The sequence below is a fragment of the Piliocolobus tephrosceles genome, chromosome 19 (assembly GCF_002776525.5).
Source record: "Piliocolobus tephrosceles isolate RC106 chromosome 19, ASM277652v3, whole genome shotgun sequence".
Taxonomy (NCBI): domain Eukaryota; kingdom Metazoa; phylum Chordata; class Mammalia; order Primates; family Cercopithecidae; genus Piliocolobus; species Piliocolobus tephrosceles.
This window is the reverse complement of record NC_045452.1, coordinates 41,932,973-41,946,028: the sequence shown is the minus strand read 5'-3', so window position 1 is coordinate 41,946,028 and position 13,056 is coordinate 41,932,973. Positions and strand designations below refer to the sequence as shown.

General features: G+C 44.0%; 1 protein-coding gene across 6 annotated transcripts in view; it reads left to right on the top strand.

Moving 5' to 3' along the window:
• Positions 1-12,809, top strand: part of TTC3 (tetratricopeptide repeat domain 3) — a 121,400-nt gene extending 108,591 nt beyond the window's left edge. For 5 of the 6 annotated variants that reach the window (XM_023191420.2, XM_026456031.1, XM_023191430.3 and 2 more), the window contains 7 exons: positions 102-192; positions 878-979; positions 4,465-4,817; positions 6,348-6,474; positions 6,666-6,809; positions 9,943-10,035; positions 11,149-12,809. In XM_023191420.2, coding sequence (XP_023047188.1) covers positions 102-192; positions 878-979; positions 4,465-4,817; positions 6,348-6,474; positions 6,666-6,809; positions 9,943-10,035; positions 11,149-11,223 — 985 coding nt within the window. In that variant the 3' untranslated portion in view covers positions 11,224-12,809. The remainder of the gene's footprint in view (positions 1-101; positions 193-877; positions 980-4,464; positions 4,818-6,347; positions 6,475-6,665; positions 6,810-9,942; positions 10,036-11,148) is intronic. The other variant, XM_026456032.1, reaches the window with a different exon arrangement.
• The last annotated feature ends 247 nt before the right edge of the window (positions 12,810-13,056 follow it).

Genomic DNA, 13,056 nt, shown 5'->3' with positions numbered 1-13,056 from the left:
CATGTTAAATGTATCTTTCTGTCATGTTTAGATGTTTATTTGACCATAAGTGCTTTTAATTTTTTAGATTTCTAAAGCAGTTTTATATTTTACTTTTTCAGTGATCCTGCAGCGTATCCTGACATGGAGTCTGATATATGTTCATGGGAATTGTTTCTTTCTAATGTTACAAAAGAAATTGAGAAAGCAAAGGTAAGTTGTAAAAAACATCTTTTAATCCCATCAAAATCTTTATGATAGTTATAATTCTCAGGAGGCTAGTGTCATATTGAAACTATTTCTTTTTTATCTATTATTGTCAATAATTTTTTTTGTTGAAAGTAGTATGAGCTTTTCATGGAAGCAATGGTTTTGTTTTTTATTTTTTATAATTTGTTTTGAGACGGAGTTTCACTCTTGTTGCCCAGGCTGGAGTGCCATGGTGTGATCTTGGCTCACTGCAACCTCCACTTCTCAGGTTCAAGTGATTCTCCTGCCTCAGCCCCTGAAGTAGCTGGGATTACAGGCATGTGCCACCATGCCCGGCTAATTTTGTTTTTTAGTAAAGGCAGGGTTTCTCCATGTTGGTCCGGCTGGTCTCCAACTCCTGACCTCAGGTGATCTGCCCGCCTCGGCCTCCCAAAGTGCTGGGATTACAGGCGTGAGCCACCGCGCCTAGCCGAAAGTAATTGTATTGTCTTAATTAACCATCTTGACCTCTGCCTTGATTGGTAAGATTAGAGGAGTTACCTTTGAAAAGGCTTTGGAGCATTTGGATTAATGAGGTCTTATTTTGAATTTCCTTACAAGACAGTTATGTTTCATTTATAACGTATAGGAAGAAACAAAGTATTAATTGACAATTGTGGTTTTCCCACACTTTACTTTCTACTCACAGTCTCAGTTTGAAGAACAAATTAAGGCAATTAAAAATGGTTCTCGTCTCAGTGAACTTTCTGAAGTGCAGATTTCCGAGCTTTCATTTCCTGCCTGTAACATGGTAAGTCTAACACATCATTTTTATTTTTTTAAAAACCATAATTCATTTGTTAACTAGCCAAAGTAGTTATTTGTTGTTGTTCCCTAGGAGTGAGGATGAGATTGGTTAATAATTGCCTTAATGTTTCATTATTGGTGCTACTGATGAACCTTTTAAGCTTTATAACATTCTTATATAAAATAGATCAGTCTTTCTGCATCTGTATGAGGAATGGACTGAGGTGAATACACCATTGCTACCTTTCTATCACTCTTCTGTACCTTGGCCTGTCTTCTGTCTTTTCTGTGTGTGTGTGTGTGTGTGTGTGTGTGTGTGTGTGTTGTATATGTATTCTTTGAATGAATAATCCAGGAGTAGCAGGTGCCTGTGATTCAAGCAGGACCCTATCACCACCTCAGATTATACTCTTATTCCTAGATATTCGGGGCATAAGACCAAAATCTAAAAATTAAGAGGTTTCCTCCTCAAATACAGAATAAAAGCTGCTATGCCTGAGACATACAGGGTTTTGTGGGTCTGGCACATCATATTTTACTACTTGTTTGAGGTATTTGCCAAATCTTGTGAATAACAGTGAATAATCTTGTCTTTTTATTTTAATATGCACAGCACAGAAAAGAAAAGCATTAATTGCATTTTGTGGACTTTACAACATGGCTAAACCCACATTTCTTAGATTTGGACACAGATAGATGCTTAGTAAATACTAAATTGAAATGAATTAGGCCCAGAGGAGATCAGACCATAGGAATTTAAAGTTAGATCTTGTGAGAAAACTTAGGTAAAAAAGAAAAACAAAATTAAAGGAGGACTGTATGTGAGAGTTGAAAGATGTAAGTTCCAGAATGTTGTGACAGGACAGTGAAATCTTCTGGTTTTTAAAGACAGAGGAGACTCTCTCCCAGCACCTGACTTGCACCCTCCCACTATTGCCAGATCTTTGCCTGGGCTGTTCCCGGCCTGGACCACTGTCCCCGCTCTGCATCCTGCCTTCCCCTGAAACGCCATCAGGGGCTGCCCTCTTTTGGCCTCCCACTGTGGCCCTTCTCTCACGTGCATTAGATCTCAGCCTGGCCTTGAATGTCTCTTTCTCACCAGTACCTTGCACAGTAAACATCCAAACTTACTGTGAATTCATCTGAAAAAAAAAAAACAATTAATTGTAGAAAAAGTGTGACCACCCTGAACTGAGTAAAATATTCTGTTGAGATCCAGTTTTTTCTCTCCATTGAATGTGCAATTTTAGTTAGAATTACACTAAAGGGCACTTATCATTTATCGTTTTTCTAAGTTCATATAACAACAGATATATAGAGAGAAAAATTGGCTCTCAATAGGATGTTTTACTATTAGTTTGTAATCCTAGCTTATGTTATTTTATAAATACTCAAAAGAATTTTCATATCCCAAATTCTGGGAACTCTTATTGTGCCAGGAGCTTTAGTAATAAATATGCCTAAAAATTATTTACTTTGTATCTCATTTCTCCCTCATTCATTCATTGGGTAATTAGTGGTGATAAAGATTGTGGGCTGTGCCCTCAAAGTGCACATGGACTTGGGGAAAGACAGACTTTAAACCCATCATTACCTGCAGCAGAGTGAGGTTTCTCATGGCAGAATGCTGGAGCAGCATGAATTAGGGGCCACGAACCTAATCTAGAAGTGTAGCCTCAGCGGAAGATTCCCAGTTGGAAGTCTCTCAGAGACGGAGATCTGCAATAGGAACTGACCCGACAAAGGAGTGGGAGGGGTGTGTTTGGACGGTCAGAGTTCCAGATGGAACACACAGTGCACCTGGAGCCTAGAGAGATAGAGAATACACTCCTTTCATGCTGTAATAGAAGCCCAGTATGACGCAGGGGCAGAGCCAAGGGAGCCTTCTTCTGTAAGCTGTGTTACAGCAGTTTGGACACTTCTAGCTTCTTTAGACCACACAGGATAGGTCTCAAATAAGGGAACAGCAGCAGAACAGGAGTCCCTCCTTCTTCATGGCTTCGCTTTTCATGGTTTCAGCTATCTGCAGTCAACCGCAGTTAGAAAATACTCAATGGAAAATTCCAGAAATACGTCATTTGTAAGTTTTAAATTGCGCACTGTTTTGAGTAGCATGATGAAATCTGGAATCTCACATGGTCACACCAGGGACGTGCCTCCTCCCTTTGTCCAGTGTTTTCATGCTGTTGCTACTCCCTGCCTGTGAGCCACTTAGAAGCTGATTTGGTGACCAGATGGACTTCTCGCGTTACCCCAGTGCCTATGTTCAAGTCACCCCTATTTTACTTCTTAGTGGCCCCAAAGCATGGGAGTAATGATGCGGGTCATTCAGATATGCCACAGAGAAGCAGTATACTGCTTCCTTTAAGTGAAAAGCTGAAAGTTCTCAAACTAGTAAGGAAAGAGAAAAGATCATACCCCGAGGTTGCTAAGATCTACGGTCAGAACAAATCTACCGATGAAATTGTGAAGAAGGAAAAACAAATGCGTGCATAGTATACATAGGGTTCAGTACTCTTTGTGACCTCAAGCATTCACTGGGGGGTCTCAGAATGTATCCCTGAGGATTACAGGGAGCTACTGTGCTTTTTGAAGATGAGCTTGCCACTAATGTGGGGGAGTGTTGGGGAGGGGCTTGAGTGATTTCCAGTTGTTCGATTATCAGCTTATTGGCATCATCCTGTCCTGGATAGGGCGTGGCAGTAGGGGTGGAGGGAAGAGAACAGATGTGAGAGGTGATTAGGGGTACATTTACAGGCGCCATGCTGCTCAGGAGACCAGGCCCCATGTGTCCACGTGGAAGTCGAGGGTGAGTCTTGGGCTTGTCCAGGAGTACTAGGGGAAGGGCAGGACTGGGGAGGCTGCCTGAGGCTGGTTTCCAACACATTGACTTTGAGTTGTCTTGGAATCACCCAAGTGGATTTGCAGATTTGGATCTCAGGAAAATATTCTAGACTGCAAACTTAATATTCTAGACTGCACACTTTTAAAAAGTTTCAGCCTCAGGCAGCCGCATGGGGAGGAGCGTCAGCACTGCAGGCATGGACGGAGGCCTGAGAGCTGCCAAGAGAGATGGCAGGGAAGAGGAGGCAGCCCGCTGGGATGGAGACAGCTCTGGGGAGTGTGGTGGCCATGATGTTGCATCTGTCAGCTACAGGGTTTAGCTCGGAAGCGGAGAAGTGTAACCAGGTAGAGGCTGAAGGAGGGCCAGTAGGCAGGCGAAATGGTCTCATCTTACAGAGAAGATAGTGACTTACAGAGATAATTATTTAGAAGTCTCAACCCTCCTACTCTTCTTCTAATAACTAACAAGTTATTATCAAGAATTCTTTTAAAACGAAAATATTTAATTCATGGTATCAGGTTTCCTGTGCACGGAGCCTCTGGGCTGCATTACTGTATTTATTCATCGACCTTTGCCCTTGGGCGTTTCGTCCTTTTAATTCAAGGGAAGCCCTAAGTGATCCTGGTGTGGTGTGTTCCTCACAGGTTCATCCCAAGCTACTCCCTGAGTCTTCAGGCCATGATGACCAAGGGGTGGTGACTTCTGCAAGCGACGTGACTGGAAACCAGGCAGCACTTCACAGGGATCCCAGTGTGTTCTCTGCCGGCAATTCCCCAGGGGAGGCTCCTTCTGCGCTGTTGCCAGGGCCACCCCCTGGTCAGCCTGAAGCCGCCCAGCTGCCCGGGCCAAAAAGGGCAGCTCTGTCAGAACGAAGCCCTGTGGCTGACCGGAAGCAGCCTGTTCTTCCAGGACGTGCTGCGCGTTCAAGTCAGTCTCCAAAAAAGCCGTTCAATAGTATTATTGAGCACCTGTCAGTGGTATTCCCGTGTTACAACAGGTATGAACAGAAAATGACTGTGACTGTGTTCAGTACTTTATTGAACTGAGGCTTCCTGATCAGATAAAACCAATTAGGTGTTAACATGAAAAGGGTTGCATAATTGTTTTGCTCAGAAAGACAGCTGCTACATTTCCTTCTTTTTGTAAATATAGAGATAAGTATTTTCAAATAAATTGGTGGGGTTTTGTTTTTGTTTTTGAGACAGAGTCTCACTCTGTCGCCTAGGCTGGAGTGCTATGGCATGATCTGGGCTCCCTGCAACCTCTCCCTCCCAGGTTCAAGTGATTCTCCTGCCTCAGCCTCCTGAGAAGCTGGGATTATAGGCATGCACCACTAAGCCTGACTAATTTTTATATTTTTAGTACAGGTGGGGTTTTACCATGTTGGCCAGGCTGGTCTCGAACGCCTGACCTCAAGTGATTCACCCGCCTTGGCCTCCCAAAGTGCTGGGGTTACAGGCATGAGACACCACACCCAGCCTCAAATAAATGTTTTAATGTGCATATGTAAACTGAAAACACTGACCACTGAGTAATTAACACTCATCGGAACCCATGACAATTTGCTAAGATTTTGATGAGACCAATAGCATTGTCTAAAACTAGTGTTATAGACTCAATAAATGAACTGCAAAACAATAATTTTGCATCATTTGGGGGGACAAAATTACATTCAGCAAAGAAGGCAGCAGCAATTTATACCTTGTTAGATAAGACCTCTGATTTGTTAGAGTGTGAGGTTGAAGACTAGATGGAATTCCATAGTGAATGGAGCATGTGGACATGTTAACAAGGGGTCCTTGTGAATGTGGGAAAAAGCTGCCCTTAACTGAGTGAGCAAGAGCTGTAAATAGGGTTGGGATGACGGCAGGCTCTTTAGTAGCATTTCTGCCTCCACCTCTGGTTTCTGCTGTTCAGGTTGGTGCAAGGAGGGCAGAGTTGCCTCTTGTCTCAGCTGTGAGAGATGATGACATAGAGGCAGTGTCTCTGAAGTACAGCTCGGAGCAAAGGACTCTACACTCAGGAATGACCTTTGGCATCTGCCCTATTATTTCAGTTTCTGAGACAGTGTTAATTAGAAGCTTCAGAACTGAAATTTGTAACAGTGGAGCAGTTAAAATATGATTAGCCAGCAGGTGAGGTGGCTCACGCCAGGCTGAGGCAGGTGGATCACCTGAGGTTGGGAGTTCGGGACCAGCCTGGCCAACATGGTGAAACCCCATCTCTTCTTAAAAAATAAAAAATACAAAACTCGCTTGAACCCAAGAGACAGAGGTTGCGGTGAGCAGGGATTGTGCCACTGCACTCTAGCCTGGGTAACAGAGTGAGACTGTGTTTCAAAAAAAAAAAAAAAAAATAGCTCTGCTTGTTAGATACAGTTATGGTTGTTATTAGTAGTCTTCAAATTAATTTTGTGTGCATTTGTCTTTGTGTCTTTGGGTTGGGCTGTTGGATTGATATTGGTGTGTAATATTGCTTAGCAGTAAGGAACTTTATGTTGTCACTTAACACTCACTATCCCTTTCAGCACCGAGCTTGCTGGTTTTATTAAAAAAGTGCGAAGCAAAAACAAGAACTCACTCTCAGGATTGAGTATTGATGAAATTGTCCAAAGAGTGACAGAACACATTCTAGACGGACAGAAAAAGAAAAAGGTATTTTATCCAGATGTTCCACTTCATCCTTATTTATAAAATATGGAAAGTGTTTAAAAAAAAAAAAAAGCTTCAAACCAAAACCTAGAGAGCAATGTACTAAAGACAGAAGATGGTCAAGTTGTTGGATAACTGAACTTTGCTTCCCTCTTGTCCCCCCACCCCGCCCCACACCCCTCTTATCTTCACAGCCAAACCCAGGAAAGGACAAGAGGACTTATGAGCCCAGCTCTGCCACCCCTGTGGCCAGGTCCTCCCAGGGCCCACCCTCGGCGGTTGTTGCACCATCACCCAAAACCAAGGGGCAGAAAGCAGAAGATGTCTCTGTGAAGGTTGTATGTATAACTGTATAGTTTTGTTTTTTAATGAAAAGAAGCAAACAATTTTTAATCCATGATTTAGCCCCATTCATTTCTAGACCTAATTAATTTGATCCTAACATTAGAAACTGAATTTCAGTGTACTTGAATGTGTCCAGTTAGAGCAGTCAGTGAATGGCCGAGGTCATGGTCTCTGCTCTGACACCTTGGGTGTCCAGCATGGAGAGAAGCCACTACATGAGTGACAAGGGTTCTGACCACTGTGGGGGATCTGGGCCTTCTCTCTCTTCCTGTTTTGCTGCAGATGGTCAAATACATGAACTCTGTACCTCCAGTGTGGTATTTTGAACAGTTGGGGAAATAATTTTTGAATAATTTTCTTCTGTGTAACCATGGCTTTGGAATTGCACAGATTGGTTCCATCACTTATTAGCAATGAGCCCACATCCCGCTGCTTGCCCAGGCTGTGGCCTGGATCAAATGCTGCTGTAGGATGACTGGGTCAGCTGTGTGCTCCAGAGAGCCTACTTGCTGTCCTTGGCCTCTTCCTCTAGTGCCTGAGAAGGGACTGGAATGGGCTACACTTGCCTGGAATTCTGTGTAGTGATTTAAGTTGTTTATTTTCCTTTTACACAGTAAGAATGTTTACATTTACATAGAACATTTCATAAAATGCTACAATATCTATGATCTGAATTGATAAGGCAATATAATTATTTTAATTTATAATAAGGAAACTGAGGCACAGAGCGCTCACATAGCTTGCCAGTGTTCACTTGACTGTTTGAAGACCGGAGGTAGCTCAGTGGGCCTTTCGACTTGTGTGCCCCCATGTAATTCATCCTCACCACCAGGACTGGCTGACGTTGGAACCATGCAGTAGGGACCTCAGGGGTGGCTGCAAGAGGGCCTCTCACTTGTGTGGCTCGGGGCTGGGGGCTCTGGATGGAATTCTGGTGTCAAGCAGACACCAGAATTTTTCTCTTTGTCCATCTCTGTTGTCAGAGTATAACCAACATCCACAGGAGGAGTTACAGGCCCCGTAATCTCAGCAGGGAGCCAGCGGTAGGAGATTGCACAGAGAGTACTGGTTTGCTAACTTGAGTCGGCATTGAGTCTTTTGTAAACTTAGGTTTTTATTCCTCCCATACGTTTTCACTTTCCACCACCCTTTGGAAACTTTCCACACCGCATACACTCAGCTCCAGAGGGTCTCGGCCCCACCCACACCCAAGTGAGGGAGCTTCTGAGCATGTAGGGCATTCCTGCAAGACCTGGCTAGAGTCCCTCCTCTCCCGGGGAGTTCCCTGATGGGTCACGTGCACTGTGGTTCTTCACCCAGGCAGAATTCCCAGTCACACGTGTGGGTGTGCATGTGCACAAGTCAATGTGTTGTGTGGCCACACCCACCCCAAGATAGACCGTGATCTCCTGGAGAAGAGTTCCCTTTTTGCTTCATGATGGATGTTTGTAGTAATGAAGATACAAAAGCTGACTTACTGAAACTTCACCAAATTGTATGAGAAAGAAAAAATGTATTCAAGCTGGGACCTAATTTGATAACCATAGTTTGTTAAAAGTATTAATTTTTAAATTACAGACTATTACATACTCACAATAGAAAATACAAATAAAAAGGGCATTTAAAAACCCACCCTGTAATCAGTATTACCACTTTGATATATATTTTTCTAAACTCTTGAATGCATTTATATGTGAATTAGTCAAAACTGAATATGCTAGTCATACTTTGTTCTCTGAGGGACTGGATTTTTTGGTTGTTTTCCTTTTTTTTTTATTGTGGTTGTCCTTTTTTTCTTTTACTTAGAAATATACTGTGCCCATCTTTTCTAGGAAACAGAAAACTGTGAAGTTAAGTGTATGTTTTTTTCAAACTAAACCTGGCTCCGAGCTTTGCACTGGGCATTGGAGAGGCCTTCACTGGCTCTTCCCCGGTCTGGCACTTCCTATTCTTCCCTGACCCTGGAGTCATGGGCAGCAGTGGAGGGGCGTGAACCCTCCTTCTGCAGCATCTGTCCCATCTCCTCCTGGGCCAAGTCATGCCTTGGGAGAGACAGCAAAACCCTGGACAGCAGTTCAAGGTCTTTTCAGTCCTCGGGTGGTGCGCCCAGTACTACTCCCTGAACTTGATCCCACTACCAGGGCTGCCCACATTCGCCCGCTCCCTCAGCAGGGGTTTTTAGAGCGTGAGTTTGGGCTGGGTTTTCCACCACCTGCTAAGGACCCAGATGGGACTCATTTTGTGCCTTCAAGGTGCTCAGAGTTCAGAGGCAGTGAGCTAGAATAGAAGTTAATGATGCAGTATAGGGTAAGTGCTGTGAGAACTGTGCCTGGAGTCCCAGGCGACACTCCGGTCTGCTCTCACATCGAAAGCACTGTCTGTGCTCACCAGACTGTGAGCTGCTGAGGCCGGAGCCCTCCATTCATCTCTGCGTCCAGCACCCCAGACCGCCCCTGCCCATGGATGTTTGCCGGATGAGCCATCCGTTTGTTTTGTTTTGATTTGCACAAGTAATCCATGCTCATAGAAACTAGAAAATAGTAAAGAAAAAGATTAAATCTCCCTTACCCTGAGGCAACCACTGTTAACTGTCTAGGCATGTATGTATACACGCAGCCTCTTTATTAAAAAGTGAGTTATATATGATACATGCTGTCTTGCTAGCTGCTTTCATTCAACAGGCTTTTGGGGCCAGCTTTCTATGTCAGGGATTATGGGCTTCCATCATGATTTCCCTTTTGGTTACACAATAGCCCATTGTGTGGATGTGTTGGAATTTACCACCCTCAACTGTTAAGATGATTAGATGAATGATTAATTCACACCATGCCATGTGATTATCCCATACTGTACTTTAGGTATGGTAATCTTCACCTGGGAATCTTTTAGCCACACAAAACAGTTTTTTCTCTGAGGCAATTAGAACTTTAAAAGTATACTTTTTTTTGTATTTTTATATTTTTTCTTAAGAAACGCTACTAAAAAGTAAGTTGTTTCCTCAGACTGTTTAGCTGTAATTGTGAATAATTTGCCACCCTTTGTGGCAGAAGATGTTTGAAGGAAGAACTCCTGTCATAAAAACAGCTGTCGTTGTTCTGTATTATTCAGATGTGTTTGTTTCCACAGGCACCGGGTGCAAGTTCCTGTGAAATATGCCACGAGGTGTTCAAATCAAAAAACGTGTGTGTGCTCAAATGTGGGCACAAGTATCACAAAGGGGTAAGAGCTCTTTTTGGCCATCCTTACAGCATGCATTGGGACCATCAAGTATTTTCAAAATAAGAAAGGAATTGTTTTCTAGTCATCAGTATTTATTGTGCTGTCAAACCATTTTCTTTGCAAACCTCCCATGTCATTGTTCAGTGCCTCCCTGTCCACACACTCGCGCTGCCAGAGGGGCAGCTCCGCAGACTGTCCTTTGCATCCCGTGTGGGGAGAGGGGAACGGCAGCTCCAGCCACTTGTTGCTGAGATTCGAAGCAGTGATTGGTTCCTTGAAAGGTGATTTCTTACACACTTGACTAAACGGAGAAACAGTGAAACCATTTTTTTGACTTAGTGTAGTATATGAAGTCAATTTAACATTTTAGAGGAGAAAAACTAAACCTAGCTGAGTCCCTTCTGCCTGACCTGGGGACATTCCTGCTCATACCATTCTGGGATCTGTGTGTGAACTATCATGGTGTTCTAGGTACCGTGAGCATTTGTGTGCACCCCTGCTGCTGGGTTAGAACAGATCAGGTCTCTGCCATGGGGGTTTACTAATCCCTTGGAACGGGATCAATACAGCATACTCACTGAAAGGAATTGAGACCACTTGCCGAGTCTCTTTGGTGTGGTGTGCCTCCTTTGGGTACAGGGTCTTATGTCTGGGCCGGCTACTGTCCACAGCCTCTGCAGTGTGGGCAGCAGCAGCAGGAGTATGGCATGCAGGCTGGAGGGCTGTTCCAGAGCCAAGGGCCAAGGCCAGGCCAAGGGATGGGCTAAGAGTGAGTGACTGGGTCATAGGGCTGAGAATGTCAGGCTCTGGAATTTGGTGCAGCTGAAGTGGAAGAGCCGAGACTGGAACCGGGGCTTAGGGCAAGGCCACCCCGAGGCCAGGTTGAAGGCCCAGAGCGCTCAGGATCTGACCCTGTGGTGGGATGTTTTGCAGCTGGGACTTCGTCCACACTCTGGCCTGAGCGGGCGTTGGTGTCCCCGAGTATTGGGCAGCTCCAGGCCCAAGAGACCAAGGGCAAGTGAGCCACGCCTGCCAAGGAGCCCAGCAGCACAGGGGAGCTAGGCTTCCTCGTGGTCCTGAAGGCATCTTCTGATTTTGTTTTCTCCTTTTCAGTGCTTTAAGCAGTGGGTTAAAGGGCAGAGCGCTTGCCCGGCCTGCCAGGGTCGTGATCTCCTGTCAGAAGAGTAGCCTGCACTTCTGGAAGAGGCTGGCCCGGTGAGAATCAGGAGCCGCCTTCCTGCTCCTCTAGGTAGTCACACTTGACTAAAGCATCATCCACCAGTACTGGTGTTGAATCGGAATGACAATTTCCTGCCACCACTGGCGTAAAAAACAAACATTTGAAGACCCTTGTGCGTTGTGTGTCACAAAGCTAAATACGTGGAAATCGTTAATATCGTTGAGATTAAGTAATTTCCCCACTCTGAGTGAATACTTTGATGACGGCCAAGCAGTGGCTGGCTATTAAAATGACGGCCACCACACTCGTGGGTCGCTGGGGCTGCGTGGGGCTCTTTGAGGTGGGTGGCTTCTTCTGGAAAATGCTGTGAGCGCCTCGAAGTGCAGTATTCTAGTGATAAGAATTCTTAATGTGTCCAAGCACCCCACGTTTGTTCCCCTTTTGTGTTTGAAAAACCTTTTCTAGTAGCTCGGCAAGAGAGATGATAATGACTTTTTAAATTTTTTACAAGAGTCTGTATTCCTGAAAATATGCCTATATTTTTCTTCAAAGATTCTGCATTTTAAGAATGGGCATAAGCAAACTACATTTTAATAATTTATAGTTAATGTTAAAATATTGGCTGATTTAGACCAAAAGATTCAAATCTCCTCTTTGTGAAATCCCATCTGCATTTGATTTTTTTATTATTTTATGTTCCCCCGACAGATTGTTTTAAGTGTTTACTTTTCATCTTTTATAGATGTAATCTGATTTTCAAAAATGATTTAACACTTTTTGATTAGTATCGACTAAGACTTTTTCCCCCTGGAATGGAGGCTGTGTGTCCAGCATCCCAGCCCCCGGCTGGAGCCTGCTCTTTGAACTCCGCCGCCCTCCTCAGTAGCTTCTGTCCTCTTTCATGAGTCAGCCAGCAAGTGCTTGGGATCCGCATCTAGCCGTGCTGAGCACACAACAGGCTGTGTGTGGAAATGGCCACCACCCTTCTCCTTCCCTACCCCACCCCAAAAAGAGAAGCTGTGTCTTTAGACAACCCTGAGGTGTCTGTGTTACAGTCGCTCTGTGTTTGACATTTGTGTAAAGTATGCATGCAGTCTTAAACTGTGGTCTAAAACAAACTGCATTAGAAACCATGAAAAAATTAGATACTGTTTTGTGAGTTTTATATAGTGGTAAATATAGAACCATGAATTCTGGACACATTCCATTTCTCTCCAACATGAAGGATCAAAAAATGTTTTTCAGTGTGTTCTTTGTTCCACTGGATACTTGGAGTCATGAGTTTATGAGCTGATTTGGTCACCTTCCTCTGCCTTTATTCACCATGAGTTCTGATGTCTTAGTGACTTAGTTCGTAGAAGCTCACGCCTTAGTTTGAAACATCCTCCACGGTGGTCCCCAAAACATTGTCTGCATATTCATAAGAATTGAGCGCTGTGGGTGTTAACGTGCATAAGGATCAGTTTGCAGCAGCAAGTACAAAAGGAGAAGAGGAACATCGTCAAATGAGTGTGTTTTGTACATAACTTCAGATACTTGTGAACATGCCTTATATTTGTCCAACAACTGTCAGAATAAAGAACATTCTAAACGAGAAGTTCACTGTCACTCTTGTCCATTCTTTCTTAATTTAAAAAATGCATTCTCCCGGAAAACTTAGGACATGTATGTAATGCTAACATTTTAAGAGTGCTTTCATCAGGAAAGAACAGCCACACCACGCTGTGTCTGAGGAGTCTGACCAGGGATCTCAGGGCGTTTTAGGGCCTGGGCCAGAACTTTCCTTTGTGCCTGCATAAGATCGACTACTTCAGTGTGTGAATGGCATTCACAGAGAGATG